At 38.2% G+C, this 13,852-nt stretch overlaps 3 protein-coding genes and 5 non-coding genes across 8 annotated transcripts; all 8 read left to right on the forward strand.

Annotated features, from left to right (window-relative positions):
- The first annotated feature begins 862 nt into the window (after nt 1-862).
- Nucleotides 863-6,524, forward strand: zmpste24 (zinc metallopeptidase, STE24 homolog). The gene is made up of 9 exons (XM_071499041.1): nt 863-1,298; nt 2,199-2,345; nt 2,597-2,800; nt 3,319-3,471; nt 3,655-3,796; nt 3,920-4,095; nt 4,449-4,553; nt 4,802-4,945; nt 5,068-6,524. Exons 1-9 carry the CDS (start codon nt 1,191-1,193, stop codon nt 5,290-5,292), a joined length of 1,404 nt encoding a protein of 467 aa, XP_071355142.1. The 5' UTR covers nt 863-1,190; the 3' UTR covers nt 5,293-6,524.
- Nucleotides 6,525-7,374: 850 nt separating this feature from the next.
- Nucleotides 7,375-8,848, forward strand: atp5if1b (ATP synthase inhibitory factor subunit 1b). The gene is made up of 3 exons (XM_071499044.1): nt 7,375-7,533; nt 8,175-8,287; nt 8,542-8,848. The coding sequence occupies exons 1-3, from the start codon at nt 7,465-7,467 to the stop codon at nt 8,681-8,683; spliced, it is 324 nt and encodes a 107-aa protein (XP_071355145.1). The 5' UTR covers nt 7,375-7,464; the 3' UTR covers nt 8,684-8,848.
- Nucleotides 8,849-10,270: 1,422 nt separating this feature from the next.
- On the forward strand, nt 10,271-13,562 carry rpl13a (ribosomal protein L13a). The gene is made up of 7 exons (XM_071499042.1): nt 10,271-10,354; nt 11,057-11,129; nt 11,401-11,466; nt 11,721-11,822; nt 12,486-12,571; nt 12,790-12,849; nt 13,305-13,562. The coding sequence occupies exons 1-7, from the start codon at nt 10,334-10,336 to the stop codon at nt 13,512-13,514; spliced, it is 618 nt and encodes a 205-aa protein (XP_071355143.1). The 5' UTR covers nt 10,271-10,333; the 3' UTR covers nt 13,515-13,562.
- On the forward strand, nt 11,254-11,333 carry LOC139633475 (small nucleolar RNA Z195/SNORD33/SNORD32 family). The gene has a single exon (XR_011693757.1). It is a non-coding gene; the product is annotated as a small nucleolar RNA Z195/SNORD33/SNORD32 family (small nucleolar RNA).
- On the forward strand, nt 11,544-11,624 carry LOC139633474 (small nucleolar RNA Z195/SNORD33/SNORD32 family). The gene has a single exon (XR_011693756.1). It is a non-coding gene; the product is annotated as a small nucleolar RNA Z195/SNORD33/SNORD32 family (small nucleolar RNA).
- Nucleotides 12,307-12,383, forward strand: LOC139633478 (small nucleolar RNA SNORD50). Its single transcript, XR_011693760.1, has one exon. It is a non-coding gene; the product is annotated as a small nucleolar RNA SNORD50 (small nucleolar RNA).
- Nucleotides 12,643-12,723, forward strand: LOC139633477 (small nucleolar RNA SNORD34). Its single transcript, XR_011693759.1, has one exon. It is a non-coding gene; the product is annotated as a small nucleolar RNA SNORD34 (small nucleolar RNA).
- LOC139633480 (small nucleolar RNA SNORD50) lies at nt 13,002-13,077 on the forward strand. Its single transcript, XR_011693762.1, has one exon. It is a non-coding gene; the product is annotated as a small nucleolar RNA SNORD50 (small nucleolar RNA).
- Nucleotides 13,563-13,852: the final 290 nt, after the last annotated feature.

Below are 13,852 nucleotides of genomic sequence, written 5' to 3' on the forward strand. Positions count from 1 at the left end.
GTGGAAATTTGACTAAGTTTGTTCAGTAGAATGGGACTATGCTCTACAAAAGCACAAAATCACTCTTGAAGAGGGTTCCTTCAAAGTCTAGTTTAAAAATCTTCTTTATAACAAGTGACAACAAAGATGTATATATTCTTAAATAAATTGGTGTTTAATCAGACTGAAAGCTAAAGAGGGGTTTACTGTACACACTACACAGAGGGGAAGAAAAAGGTGTAAATAGGAGACCAGCTGCATATTTGTTTAATGTGTCAACAACTGCTGAAATAATTTCATTTTTCACAACATCAACAGTATTTCTCATGATTAAATGCTGACAGACAGAGGTTGGACAGATTTATAGAGATTAAACTGCTTTTCCGTGAAACCATTCACGGAGAAACCCTGGCACATAAGGCCACTACATATAACTTTGACTGGTGATGTGCATGAACTGTGTGTGGCGCAGTTTCTCCAGAGGTTAGGGGATCCTATGGCGTTCATAGCACTCACAGGCTCTTGAAAATGAATGTCACATTTTCAAAGTAAGACGAGGGACTTCCTCCCCATACCCTGTTAACAGTTTTACATTTGATCTCGCCAAAACAGGAGCTATATGTTTGCTGTCTCAATTATTAGAAAAATTTAGCGATGCTGCTCTTGGTGAATCTATTTGATACAGCTCTTTGATTTGCGACCATTATGCGTGGGGTACAATCTTAAAACGTTTGGGCAAAGACTTAAGTTAAAAAAAAAAAAAAAAAAGTTTCAAGTAACTACATTTTAACCACATTTTGTGAGAGGGTATTTACTCACAAGAGTTAACACTTTTTTCCAGTGAGTTCCTCAGCTGCGGAAATGAAGTTATAGTAGATGTTTCAGTGGGGACGAAATTCGTTGCCGCACCTTACCGACAGGCTCGTATCTCGCATGAATGGAAAGATATTAGCTGTGAAAGCCTTGACTTAGGAATGGAAACTGGATGCAGAGATTTCCGAGTTAACGTTAGTCCGTATCGGTCGATTTAAAGTGGGGACACTTTTCCCTTTATTCAACTTCAAAGTGTTTCTGTTTGTTTGTGTACAGAGCGGGAGCTAAGTAGCTGCTAGCCTGAAGACACTAATCAGGCTAGGTAACGTTAACATTCCCGTTAGCCTGTCGAGCTAGTCAGCCCTGCTCAAATAACATAGACCAACAACAGAGCAAACATGGTTGAAACTATATTTGACCTCCCGGTCGAAAAGCAGATATTTTATGCTGTTTTGGGATTTTCGTGGACAGTGTATCTATGGGAGGCATACCTTTCTTACAGACAGGTAAGTCAGTCATGAGTGTTAACCAGACACCGAGTTTTCGCCTTGTAAATGTGTATTTTTCAGTTAGACCCTAAATTACATGAATTGAAATAAGCTAACGTTGCGTAATTTAAACGTGACTTTTATGTGATGGGTAGTTCTTGCAAACGAGAATTAGAAATGAAGTTAGTGGTGTACATAACATGAAAACCAATGATTTTTACACATCTGGTATGAAAACATTTATATATCAATTGTTACATTAACTGAGGACCTTGTCAAAAATCTACTGTGCTGTATAAGATAAATGTATATATTTTAAGATGTTATGAATTTATATTTAGAGGCCTTCCAGTTGTGCGAAAATATAATAAAGAAACATTTTCTTACTACAGAATTATGAGGAATATGTTTGGTTATTTACTTCAGTTTATATTAAATCAGTGTTGAACACAGCCAGCAGAACTCGGCAGTCATTTATCTTACTCTTTATAATAAATAATAAAATGTAGAAACAGATGTGCAGCTCCTTTCTGAATTGCACAACTGACTTATTTTTTGTTAATAAGCTTGTTTAAGTCACAGTGAAATGACATTTGTAAAGATGTTTGCAAAGGGTTTGGTTTTCTTGAAGAACAGGAACTGAGACAGAACGTATAGCAGAGAAGGCAATCCTAAGTCAGTATCAACTTTTATTGTAAAGCATGTTGACATAAAAAGAATCAGTCTAGTTTTCAGTATCTTTTGATTTACTGAGACACTGCAGACAACAGTTCTGAACAGACTGAATTCAACAAAGAACCTGCAACATGTTTGAAATATGTAGGTTGACTTAACAAGACAGGTGGTTCCCCTTGTTTGTGTTCACCTGTTATACATGTACTGAGGTTAAACATTGCTGCTGATCTTTCTTTTTTACAGAGGAGGATATACAGATCCACAACACATGTGCCACAGGAGTTAGGGAAGATCATGGATTCTGAAACATTTGAGAAGTCACGTCTTTATCAGCTGGATAAAAGCAACTTCAGCTTTTGGTCGGGACTCTACTCTGAGACTGAGGGGACGGTACGAATGGCCAATAGTTTGAAATACATAGATCATTTATCAATAAGTGTTCTGTCATTTAACGTCAAGGATATGTGATGATATAAGTGACCGTGAGTGTCAAGGGGTGAGAGTTGTCTTTATTTGTCACATTAAGTCATAGAAGTCATAGAATGGGACAGAGAGATCATCTTACTGTGAATGTTCTGTTTTTTCCATGTTTGTGCCAGATATTTAAAATGTTCTTCATAAAGGTTTCATTGACTTTTTAGTTGATCCTGCTCCTTGGCGGAATCCCGTTTCTGTGGGGTGTCGCTGGTTCTGTGACGACTCGCTTTGGATTCAGTTCAGAGTACGAGATCACCCAGTCTCTCGTGTTTCTGACACTGGCCACCCTGTTCAGTGCCTTTACTGGACTTCCCTGGAGTTTGTACAATACATTTGTCATTGAGGAGAAGCATGGCTTTAATCAGCAGGTACGCTGACAGTGCAGCACTCACCCACTGTAGACCTGAAATGTGGCTGTTTGTAGTTTACTTTCTCAGGAAGAACGTCAGCTGTGATCAGTTTGAGTTCATGACGGGTACAATAGATTGGAGCCAATTATGGATGCAACGTGGACCGAGGGATATGTCACACTGTCGCCATCTTACGGGCTCCAAAGCTGCAGTTGAAGTAGTTCACTGTATGAAACTTAATAAAAATGTGGATGGACAGCAAATAATAAATAATGATGCAGGACATATTTCAGAGGTTTCTTTTTAAATGTTGATATTATCCACTGTGAAAGCTTGTCACTATTGGAATCTATTGTAACGATATGAATTCAAGCAGACCACAGCAGCATAAAACTACCACATTTTTTCACAGCCACATTAAAACCCAGGTTACCATTAGTCACACCAACAAATGCACACAAATTCCCACAGATCTCTCTCTTTCTCTGTCATCCACCATTGTCTTTGTTCACATTAATGTCTTGTCTTCCTCTCAGACGCTGGGGTTCTTCCTCAAGGATGCAGTAAAGAAGTTTGTTGTGACCCAGTGTATCCTGCTGCCGGTGACCTCACTGCTCCTGTACATCATCAAGATTGGTGGAGACTACTTTTTCATCTATGCCTGGCTCTTTACCCTGGCTGTCTCTCTGGTTAGTGATGTGCTCACCTTGTTATACAACTGATGAACTTGTGGAAAAGGTGTCTTTGTGAATAAAGGTTACATGTAGCTTGGTAATTAGGGAGTAACTCAAAGGAAGGTCACTCCATGGTTGTGCTGTTGTCAGGTGCCATGAATTCATCCTAATGCATCCCCTCTTCTCCTGTGTTCTTAGGTACTTGTTACCATCTATGCTGATTACATTGCTCCCCTGTTTGACAAGTTCACTCCATTGCCAGAGGGAGAGTTAAAGACAGACATTGAGGCTATGGCCAGAAGTATCAGCTTCCCACTCACAAAGGTTTATGTTGTAGAAGGTAAAGTAATAACTAAACCCAGCATGCCTGCACATGCCTGACAACTATTTATTGTCGTAAAAATTTATAAGCTACGTCGGACATTTCTCTTTTAACTGTTTTGAATGTCTTCCATTATTTCAGGTTCCAAGCGTTCATCGCACAGCAATGCATACTTCTATGGGTTCTTCAAGAACAAACGTATTGTGCTGTTTGACACTCTGCTGGAAGACTACTCACCTCTGAACAAGACTGGAGAGCCACAGCCCGAGCAGCCAGAGAGTGATGAGACATCTGGCGAAGCGAAAGCCAAGCCCAAGGTTACATAGCCATAAACTTAATTCAGAAAATTTCTTATTACACTGATATTAACCTGGGTTCCTTAATGGTCTTGAAATGGTTACAAAATTGTGATTATAGCAACTAAAGGGTTACCTTGGCAGTAACTGATAATGTTGATAATCTTTCATTTTGAGTAAAAGTTGTCCTTGTAACATCCAATTTTGTCAACCATACCTCTCCCTAAATTTCACACAGTTTTACTTCAAGAATTTGACCAAATAAAGCCTTGGATTTCTAGTCTTGAGTGTCAGAATTAGTAATGATAATGATAGTAATGAATTTTCTTTCAGGGTAATTCAGTTGTGTTTTCCTCTTGTAAATATTCCCACAGAACAAGAAACAAGGATGCAACAACCCAGAGATCCTCGCAGTCTTGGGTCATGAGCTTGGCCACTGGAAGCTTGGCCACACTGTAAAGAATATTGTCATCAGTCAGGTTGGGATTTCACAAATTTATCTTTTTAGTATTGTTTTCTTTAAAGTTATTTAATCTGTTTTTAAATTTTAATGCCTGCACCAACAGCATGAAATTGACCTCTGTACAGATAGACCGAGAGCAGACATAAAGTAAAATATATGTGATGAAATACTTAATGTGACCAAATGCATTTACTTTATACAGTACATCCTGATTTGGGTCAATATTCACATAACATCTGCTGACTATTCTCTTTGTTTCTGCAGATGAATTCCTTCCTGTGCTTCTCCCTGTTTGCTGTTCTGATTGGACGAAAGGAGCTGTTTGTAGCTTTTGGCTTCAATGACAGCCAACCCACACTAATAGGCTTGATGATTATCTTCCAGTTCATCTTCTCCCCGTACAACGAGGTGACTATGAGAGTCCATAAACACTGTATCAGTAAAATTCCAGTGATTTTGAGTTGTTTATTTATTTCATTTAAAGATCATCACATCACACAAATTTATACTTCTATATTTTGTCTTTCCAGCTCCTGTCCTTCTGTCTGACGGTTCTGAGTCGCAGGTTTGAGTTCCAGGCAGATGCCTTTGCACGCAGCATGGGCAAAGCCTCTGAGCTCTACTCTGCCCTAATCAAGCTCAATAAGGACAACCTGGGTTTCCCTGTGGCTGACTGGTTGTTCTCCATGTGGCACTATTCCCACCCTCCCCTCCTGGAGCGCCTCAGAGCGCTGGGCAACGTCAAGCAGGACTGACGGGCCTGGAAGGGGGAGCGGCGACCGCTGCCTCTTCCCAAGGGCCTCCGCAGACCTCTCCTGGCCCTCTGATGCACCCCGGCCTTTCTTTACCCATCTGCACCCCCCCCCCCCATCTTGTTTTATCTTGTTTTAGTCTTTTCTTCACTTGCCATTCTTTCCATTTTTTTCCTTTTGAAACGTTCCTTTTGAAACAAAACCAAAACATATCAGCACAAGGCAGCCTAAAAAAAAATGTTAAGCCTGTACTGAAGTCTCTGCTCTTTCTCTAGAGACACCTAATATGCACTTGCTGAGAGCAATACTTCTGGGCAATGTGTGTTTTTAAAAAAAGCTATTGTCAGAGCACAGGTCATAATTTACAGGTACTTCAGTTTTTTAAATAACTATAACTTTGTTCTTTTATCTAAAAAGAAAAAGAAGAGTAACAAATACAATTTGGCATTTATAATACTGGAATTTTACTTGTACAACTGTGTTCCTGTTGTTATGCAGATATGGGTCCAACAGTTAAGAGCATAGGAGTAAAGAGTTTTATTTGTTGTAAATTTAAAGAAAGAAAAATAAATACAGACATGGAAACTGGGCAGACGGATAACTTCTTACAAACTCATGACAATACTTTTTGCAGACACACAGGCTAGAACTTGATTTGTCTCACAAGTGCAACTGTTGCTTTTTTTTAACGCAATATCTCCGGGCAAGCTCAAGAGAATAATGTTAATCTAGTCATCAAATCAAATTCCCAGTTTAGCAAGAAGAACTATGTAGATGCTTTATCACAGTGAAACAATGTGAGTGCCTCTAATTATTGCTGTTTTTGTTCAAATAATGGAAGTATTATGAACACAACAGTGCGGAAAATTTCATTTGAATTTTTTACATGCGTTGGGGGGGAGATCTTGTTTTACTTTTTCTAAAGCACTTGCCGACAAGGGTGCAACCATACCTGTACATATGTAACTTTGACGAGTAGAGTATCGACGTATGAAGTGAATTGTGAAAAATGTTGAATGTGGTTTGAAATTTTAAGTTGATATGGTGTTTTTTAGTTTCTTCTTTTGGATTTTGGGCCGGAGTGAGCGCAGAGTTGCCTAGAAAGCAAAGTGTTTACAGGGGACTTGGAGGAAGGGGTCTGTGAGTTTCCTTCCACCACATAAGCCAGTGCTTGGTTTGTTCAAAGAGGGAACTCTACACTTTCTCTGCAGCATTGATTAAAATCCTTCAAAGCACTTCTCTTATTCTGCGTACTTGTTTTATTTTTTTAGATAGTTTTAGAAAATTAAATGGAATGGCATTTGCAAGCATCTAGTTTATGACACACTACTATCTTACTGCGACCACTTCCAATAACACACCACGAGAAGTTGTGGTTCAATGCCAGCAGTAATTTGGTATTATGGTCATTTTTTTTTTTGTAATGAATTACTCCTTTTTAATATTTTAATTGTAACATATAGTGAATTTTTTTTTTTTAATCTAATGGTTTTTTTCTTTTAAGACTTTAACTTAAATCAGTACAAAAATGCATAAAAAATATGAACTTGAACATGAAAAATAAAAGTAAGTAGTCCATGACAACTATTTATGCAATGCACGACGAAAAAAAAAAAGTGGGTTGTTGACATAGATAAATTCAAGCAATAAGTTTTACACACTGATAACATCTTAGCCAGTTTGTTAGTTTTAACATGATGTTCCAATTCTTTAAAGAAAACATAAAATAATATTTTATACCAGAAGATTAACATGCATGTATATGATATTCGCCTAACAATCTGTATCACTTAACAGGGTAAAATCTCCTTGGTTTTAATAATAAATAAAAAAAATAAACGCCTAATATCAATGTAGGTTAACAGCTCTACAGAATACGTGCGGTATCACGCTGTTCATTTTGAGACCGTACCATTACTTGAAAAAAGGACAGTTTTTCTTCGCACTGTAATACTTTACTCGTTACACATATAAAGACATATTTGACACCGTCCTGTAAAAACAATATATGATAAATGAATTATAATTTATCTCCGTCTCCCACAGTACCAACGTGATGTTCGTGTCGTCACCCCTGTCGTGCTTAAAATGGCGCCGTCCAGTGGTCTATGTTTATGGACAAGGACAAGCCACACTGACACTATCAGTGCTGTTTTTTTCACGTGAGAGTCAAACATGGCGAGGTTTCTGAGGCCTAACATCAGGAGTTTTATCAGCTCACAGCTGCGAATGTCATCCGACCAGGTAAAATACGTCCTGTGAACGCACCACTTGATTTATACACTGCCTTTGTTAAACCTTATATCGCTGTATGTGAGCCATTTAAAAATGAATTAGCCTAATAGTTTTGCCAGTCTGAAATTTACCTTTATGACAAGTAGACAACTGTTGGTGACATACAAAGAGGTCACAGGAATTTTGTAGTAATGCAGCTTTAGGGCATTGCTCAGTAGGCTGGACAACAATGTCCTGCATAAATTAGCAGGGATTCACTATAATCTTATCAAGTTTTGTCTAAGTAAAATACCAGGTGTTGTCTGTCAAACCATTTGTCATATTAACAGTATGCGCTGGTTTGTCCAAGGATTGGTTGCAAAAGCAGTTTCTAGTCTGTTCCAAATTCTCTTGTCTCTATTATTACCTGGCAAACAAAGCACCTCTTTCACCTGATTCAATAAACTGAATCTTGACCTTCAGAGCTAGACGGTTTTCACAGGATCCAACTGCCGTAATATCACCTAGACACAAGAAAGGGAAATGAACTTCAAAACTGTGTAATGTGAAGCCCCTGTCCCTTACAGAAATGTCTACAGTGAAAAGCCATGCCAAGGCTGTAATGTGTTGTTGAATGTTTATACTAAACGTGTTCTCTTTGAATTGCTCAGTTGGGTGAACTGGGTAAAGGTGCAGGGAAAGGTGGTGGAGGTGGAGGGTCCATCAGAGAGGCAGGTGGAGCCATGGGGAAGAAGCAGGCTGCTGAGGAGGAGATGTACTTCAAGTATGTTTTTCTGTATTTTTCAGAAAAGAAATGTGGACAGAGAGTGTTGGCTCTAAGTATAACTCTACTACTTACTGAGCTTTCAAGTCACCATATTTCTTTTCTATTATGATCTTCTCTTACTGTCCTAATCTCTCTGTTTATGCATTTTTATTCATTCTCTGTGTTCCCTTCCTCTGTTTTTTTTCATTGTTTATCCTTTCTCTGCTCGGTCATCGCCTGCTGCCATATCTATCCATATACGTAAACACAAGGCGTAAGGAGCAGGAGCAGCTAGCTGCGTTGAAGCAGCACCACCAGGAGGAAATTGACCACCACAAAAAGGAGATTGAACGTCTGCAGCGTGAAATTGACCGCCACAAGGGAAAGATCAGAAAGCTGAAGCATGACGACTAAGTGAAGCCTTCTAAAAAAAAAAAAAAAAAAAAAGAAGTTCCAATTTTAGCAAAATTACTTGGATTGCTATGTGTGCTGTGTCATTGGGCCAGCCATGAATGTATGGGTGACTTTTCTGTAAATGCTTGAAAGTTATTAAAGCAGTTAATAAAATGAGTGCTGTGACCTAAGTTGTACACCTTTTTCAACCTTATGTCTTAGTTTGTAGTAGGTCAGTGTGCTGTGTGTTGCACATAAAAAGGGAAAGTGGAAAAACCTAAATGCTTTAACTCTTCATGGCAACATCAACGTATCTTCCTGTGTACTGTATAAATAAAGTCTGAAATGTAAATGGCAGTGGTAGCTATATCTTTCAAGTGTTGTTACAATTAGTCGATAATTTTGATTATCAAATAATTATGACATTTTAAAGGAAAATTACTGAACATTGCTTAATTTCAACTCCTAAAATGTGAGGATCTCCTGATTTTTACTGTTTTATGTCAATGCACACTTAATATCTTTAGATTTTGGACTGTTTGACAAAACAACCAGTGTGAAATTTTCTGACATTTTACAAACATTTAATTAATCATAAGAATAATAATGGGCTCCTGTTGACTGTATGTTTGTGGTAATGTGGCACTGGGTTTAAATGCATTTTCTGAGTATATGACTGTGCATCAAGTTTCTCTTTAAATCTCATGAAATACACCACAGGACCATGAACAAACTGACATAATGAAAATATAGATCCTTTTGGCCAACAAGGGTCTTGTGACCTGATGAAGTTGCTAATTTTCCCTGGTTGATAATCCAGCCTTGAAGCACTGAGGCCACATGCAATTAATTTCAACAACATCACATTTCCAATGTACAGCTGGTACACAGTCAACATTACTTTTTTAAAGTAAGGCCAATCTACTGTAAGTTAAAATCACTTTAAAATGCGATTAGAAGCAGCATACTGCAGGATAGTGCATTAAGTATGACATATGTTACTATGATTAATGATTACATCCCAAAATTGGCAAGCAGGAAACTATACTTTATTATATGCAATATGCTTTGTTGTATGCAATATATTGTGCATTGCTACATAATATGCTTAAGTTACAGATTTAAATCTGACAGCAGAAACTTTGAAGGAGGAAAGTCGAAAGTATAAATTCGTAACTGTATAAATTAATCAATATAAATTTCCATTTCATAATAGTCCAAGTAGCAAAAATTGTAAATGGAAATTACGGTCACGTTTGGTGAAAGGAAAAAACAAAATAGAAAGGAAAATGACACCTTAAATATAATTTAAAAAAACCCCCACCAAAATTAATACATACAATAGATGAGATAAATGCAGATTGAATTCTAGATGTAGTTAGAATAATTAATTATGCATATACTTTTCGTTTTTAAGACATTTCAGAGAGGTCATACAAGAGAAAATGTTGGTAATCTCTTAGAAAAATATAATTTGTGACAATTTAATTAAATATTCACATGTGAGTTCACATGTGAGATATATTATAACAAAATACATAAAGTAAAAAAAATAAAAATAAAAAAAATACATACGCAGATCTCGCGAGAAAGCATTATAAATGTCGTCACTTCCGCTGTGCCCCTGCCTTTTACCACGAGCAACCCCGTGTGTCTTTCTTTTCGCACATCATGGCGGACCGGTTCAATAAGGTGGGAAGCTGCTGCGGAATCATAATGTCTTCTTTTTGCTTTTTAGTCCGAGTTAAAGCTTGTTTTTTACCTCTAAACTGCGGGCGATAACTACTTGAGCATGAGGTGTAATCGTCGATTTGCTCGGTGTTTGTTTTAAGACTGGATTTTAAAACGTTTAAGGCAGCTAGCCTAAGCTAAGTGTACATGCCTTCATCATGGCAGCCTCCCTTAAGAGTCAATGCTGTTAGCCTGCTCGCTTTAACTTGCTGGTTGGCTGTGACTAAATGTGACCCAGGCATGGGCGAATTTACAATAATTTAAGGCGCTTGTAGTTTGTTAATATAAGGGCGATGTGCTGTAATGCTCATCCCCCGTAACTAGGTCCAAATTACAGTGAACGTGTCAGCATGCTTTGACGTTGATGCTAGGCTAACGTTGTAGCTTAACCGGTAAGTTATTAATGTCCATGTGCCAGTAACTGTAAGGCTCATGGGGCTGCCATGCTCCTCTTAAATTGCTCAAACGTTTCAAATTAACACTGATTATCTTCAATGTGCAGCTTTTGCAGTTTCTACTTAAAGTTAGTAATCTCATAAAACTGATCTGTCAGAGTAGGTGCCGACAAAGTGTGAAGTTCTCCACTTATTTGGTAATGTCACCCTGCAAGCTGATTTTAGGTTGGAGGTAAACAGCAGTACCCTTTGTCTTTCCAACATGCAGGTTCTGCTGCTAGATGGCAGGGGCCATCTACTCGGCCGGCTTGCTGCCCTTGTGGCCAAACAGGTTCTATTGGGTGAGTGAAATTGATAATAACTGTTGGTTGATATCTTTGCTTCTGTCAAACCTGTGTCTCGCCACATGATCGCAGGATTTAAATATTGATCAGCACATAGTGTGAAGCTGCTGTGTCTCCTCAATCTGTCAATGATGATTTCACTTAACAAGCTTGAGTTTAACGACCATGAGAAAACTCACATGCACTACCATCTGAGACGGGATGTGGATGACTGTCAACGTGAATTTTTGAAAATCAAATACTAATCTGTTGTTTTGCTTTTTTGTAGGACACAAAGTGGTGGTGGTGAGATGTGAAGGCATCAACATCTCAGGCAACTTCTACCGCAACAAGCGTAAGTACGGATTCATGTCTGTTCACATGAAGCTGTTTTCATTGTGCCTCTTTTTTTTTTCTTTTTTAAAGATGCTTGATGTCAATGATGTTTTACCACTATAATTCGAGTTTCAATGACCATGAGAATACCTTACATGCACTACCATCTGAGACATCAGCGTTACATACTGAAGTAATGGTAACCATTGCTTAGTGTCTTGAACTATTTGTAACTTGGTGAAAAGCATTTTTGTGTCATGTGCCTCCCTACAGTGAAGTACCTGGCTTTTCTGCGCAAGAGGATGAACACCAACCCCTCTCGTGGACCGTACCATTTCAGAGCTCCTAGCAGGATCTTCTGGAGGACTGTCAGAGGTGAAAATGTGGCACAACTGTGGATATGGAAACTTCTCACTAGAACAAAAATTATTTCAATACTGATGAAAGATTCTTACACTGAGAATGTAGCAAGAGTAACAGAAAAAATGACACTTACTGTGAATGAAAAGCATATACACTGAAGACTGACATCAGTGAAATTATTAGATTGCACTCAACAATTTGCTGAGCTTGGTATAAGTGTAGTAAATATGCTCTTAAGTGTGGGCTGTATGTAGGACATACATTAGTTTCACCTTAAATATTTTTCACTAATACGAAGTGGTTTGCTTAGATGTTGGCAAAAAGCCCTGTCAGTCTAGTTGTGGGTCCTTAAACCATGAACCATGACAACCTAACAAGGACCTTGTCTTAAATTTGAAATATCAGTCTAAGTACTGAGTCACGTACATGTTTTAGTTAAGAGTTGATTTACTATTAAGTTTGCCTTCATTTGTCCCAGCACAAGTTGCTCCTTACTTAACAGTGATGAACTCTTTATCCCGAAGCTGATCATCTATTGATGAGACAAACCTTTACGGATCTGATTGCTGAGTTGAGCAAGGCTGTATATTTGTGCCTGGACAAACATTTGAAATCATTGCAATGGTTGCTATTTGACGATATATTTATCTAAAAGATTTCTCTCTGCTTAACCAGGCATGCTGCCCCACAAAACCAAGAGAGGCCAGGCTGCCCTGGAGAGGCTGAAGGTGTTTGACGGTATCCCCCCACCCTATGACAAGGTGACAATCTTGCTTAACAACCAATCATCATATCTGTATATTGTATGGCCCATACATATGGCTTACACTTTGCTGTCTGTGATGTAATTCTTAATACCTTACCTACCTTGTTTGAAAACTGACCATGAAAAGAAATAATATCTGAGACATGCTGACACATCAGTGTTTAGATGTGTTTTTTTTTCCTCTTTTATCTGATTTTGAATTTTGTTCCACAGAGGAAGCGCATGGTTGTCCCAGCTGCTCTTAAGATTGTGCGTCTGAAGCCCTCTCGCAAGGTGAGCCTTGAATGTTTTGAAGGGCAGACTAAATGAAATTAGAGCGTCACACTTCTTACTTCAACAGTAGAGCTTATTTGACTGTAAAATTGGCAAACATGGATAAAATCAAATCAAAAGGCTTCAATTCATCTGCCACACCAGTTCTTACTTGACAGTGATGAGCTCTTTATCCCGAAACTGATCATCTATTGATGAGACAAACTTCACGGATCTGATTGCTGAGTTGAGTCAGGGACAAGTTGTGCTTGAGTTGAAGCTTTAAACATAAACTTGTTAACATGTTAAATTAAATCATTTTAAATGTGAAATCATTTAAACTTTTTAAAGAAAATATCTGCTGTTGCAATTAGATTTTAATTTTTATTTAAGCTGATGGTGGCTTAAACATGGTTGAGTTTGCTACTTTGCCAATGATTCATTGTAAAACATACTTTTTTTTCTTTGCCCCTTAGTTCGCCCTTCTTGGGCGTCTGGCTCATGAGGTTGGCTGGAAGTACCAGGCTATCACAGCCACCCTGGAGGAGAAGAGAAAGGAGAAGGCCAAGCTCCGGTACTCCAAGAAAAAGACAGTGGCCAAGCTGACCAAGCAGGCAGAAAAGAACGTTGAGGGAAAGATTGCAAAATACACAGATGTTCTGAAACAATATGGAATCCTCGTCTGAGCTGACTTCCACTGGCCAATAAACATAAATAAATGTTTATAAAAAGTGTTTGGACTTTTTTTATTCCTCATCACTGAAAATGGATGCAAAACAGCTATCTGTAATGACATATAAGCTAGTAGTTGCAATGATGTGATGAAGTTAATGAGTATTCTTTAAATCAGATCTTGCTGTATGGACACATGTAAGAAGGTGCCATTCACATGCAGGTGTGGGCCTAGTTTTTAATATGTAGTTGTAAACAGTTAATCAAATTTGCAGCCGTTTTCTGAGTTTTGATGCAGCTAATATGTACATCACTGCCACATCACTGGTTTTGCTTCAACTGATATATCTTT

The sequence above is a fragment of the Trachinotus anak genome, unplaced genomic scaffold (assembly GCF_046630095.1).
Source record: "Trachinotus anak isolate AG129_WGS33_773 ecotype Australia unplaced genomic scaffold, CSIRO_AGI_Tana_v1 ptg000015l, whole genome shotgun sequence".
NCBI lineage: Eukaryota > Metazoa > Chordata > Actinopteri > Carangiformes > Carangidae > Trachinotus > Trachinotus anak.

Coding starts and splice junctions, on each gene's coding strand:
- zmpste24 (XM_071499041.1), top strand. CDS start 1,191: ATGGTTGAAACTATATTTGACCTCCCGGTCGAAAAGCAGATATTTTAT. Junction 1,299..2,198: donor CATACCTTTCTTACAGACAG/GTAAGTCAGTCA, acceptor TCTTTTTTACAG/AGGAGGATATACAGATCCAC. Junction 3,797..3,919: donor AAAGGTTTATGTTGTAGAAG/GTAAAGTAATAA, acceptor CCATTATTTCAG/GTTCCAAGCGTTCATCGCAC.
- atp5if1b (XM_071499044.1), top strand. CDS start 7,465: ATGGCGAGGTTTCTGAGGCCTAACATCAGGAGTTTTATCAGCTCACAG. Junction 7,534..8,174: donor TGCGAATGTCATCCGACCAG/GTAAAATACGTC, acceptor TGAATTGCTCAG/TTGGGTGAACTGGGTAAAGG. Junction 8,288..8,541: donor GAGGAGGAGATGTACTTCAA/GTATGTTTTTCT, acceptor CGTAAACACAAG/GCGTAAGGAGCAGGAGCAGC.
- rpl13a (XM_071499042.1), top strand. CDS start 10,334: ATGGCGGACCGGTTCAATAAG. Junction 10,355..11,056: donor TGGCGGACCGGTTCAATAAG/GTGGGAAGCTGC, acceptor TCCAACATGCAG/GTTCTGCTGCTAGATGGCAG. Junction 12,572..12,789: donor TCCCCCCACCCTATGACAAG/GTGACAATCTTG, acceptor TTTGTTCCACAG/AGGAAGCGCATGGTTGTCCC.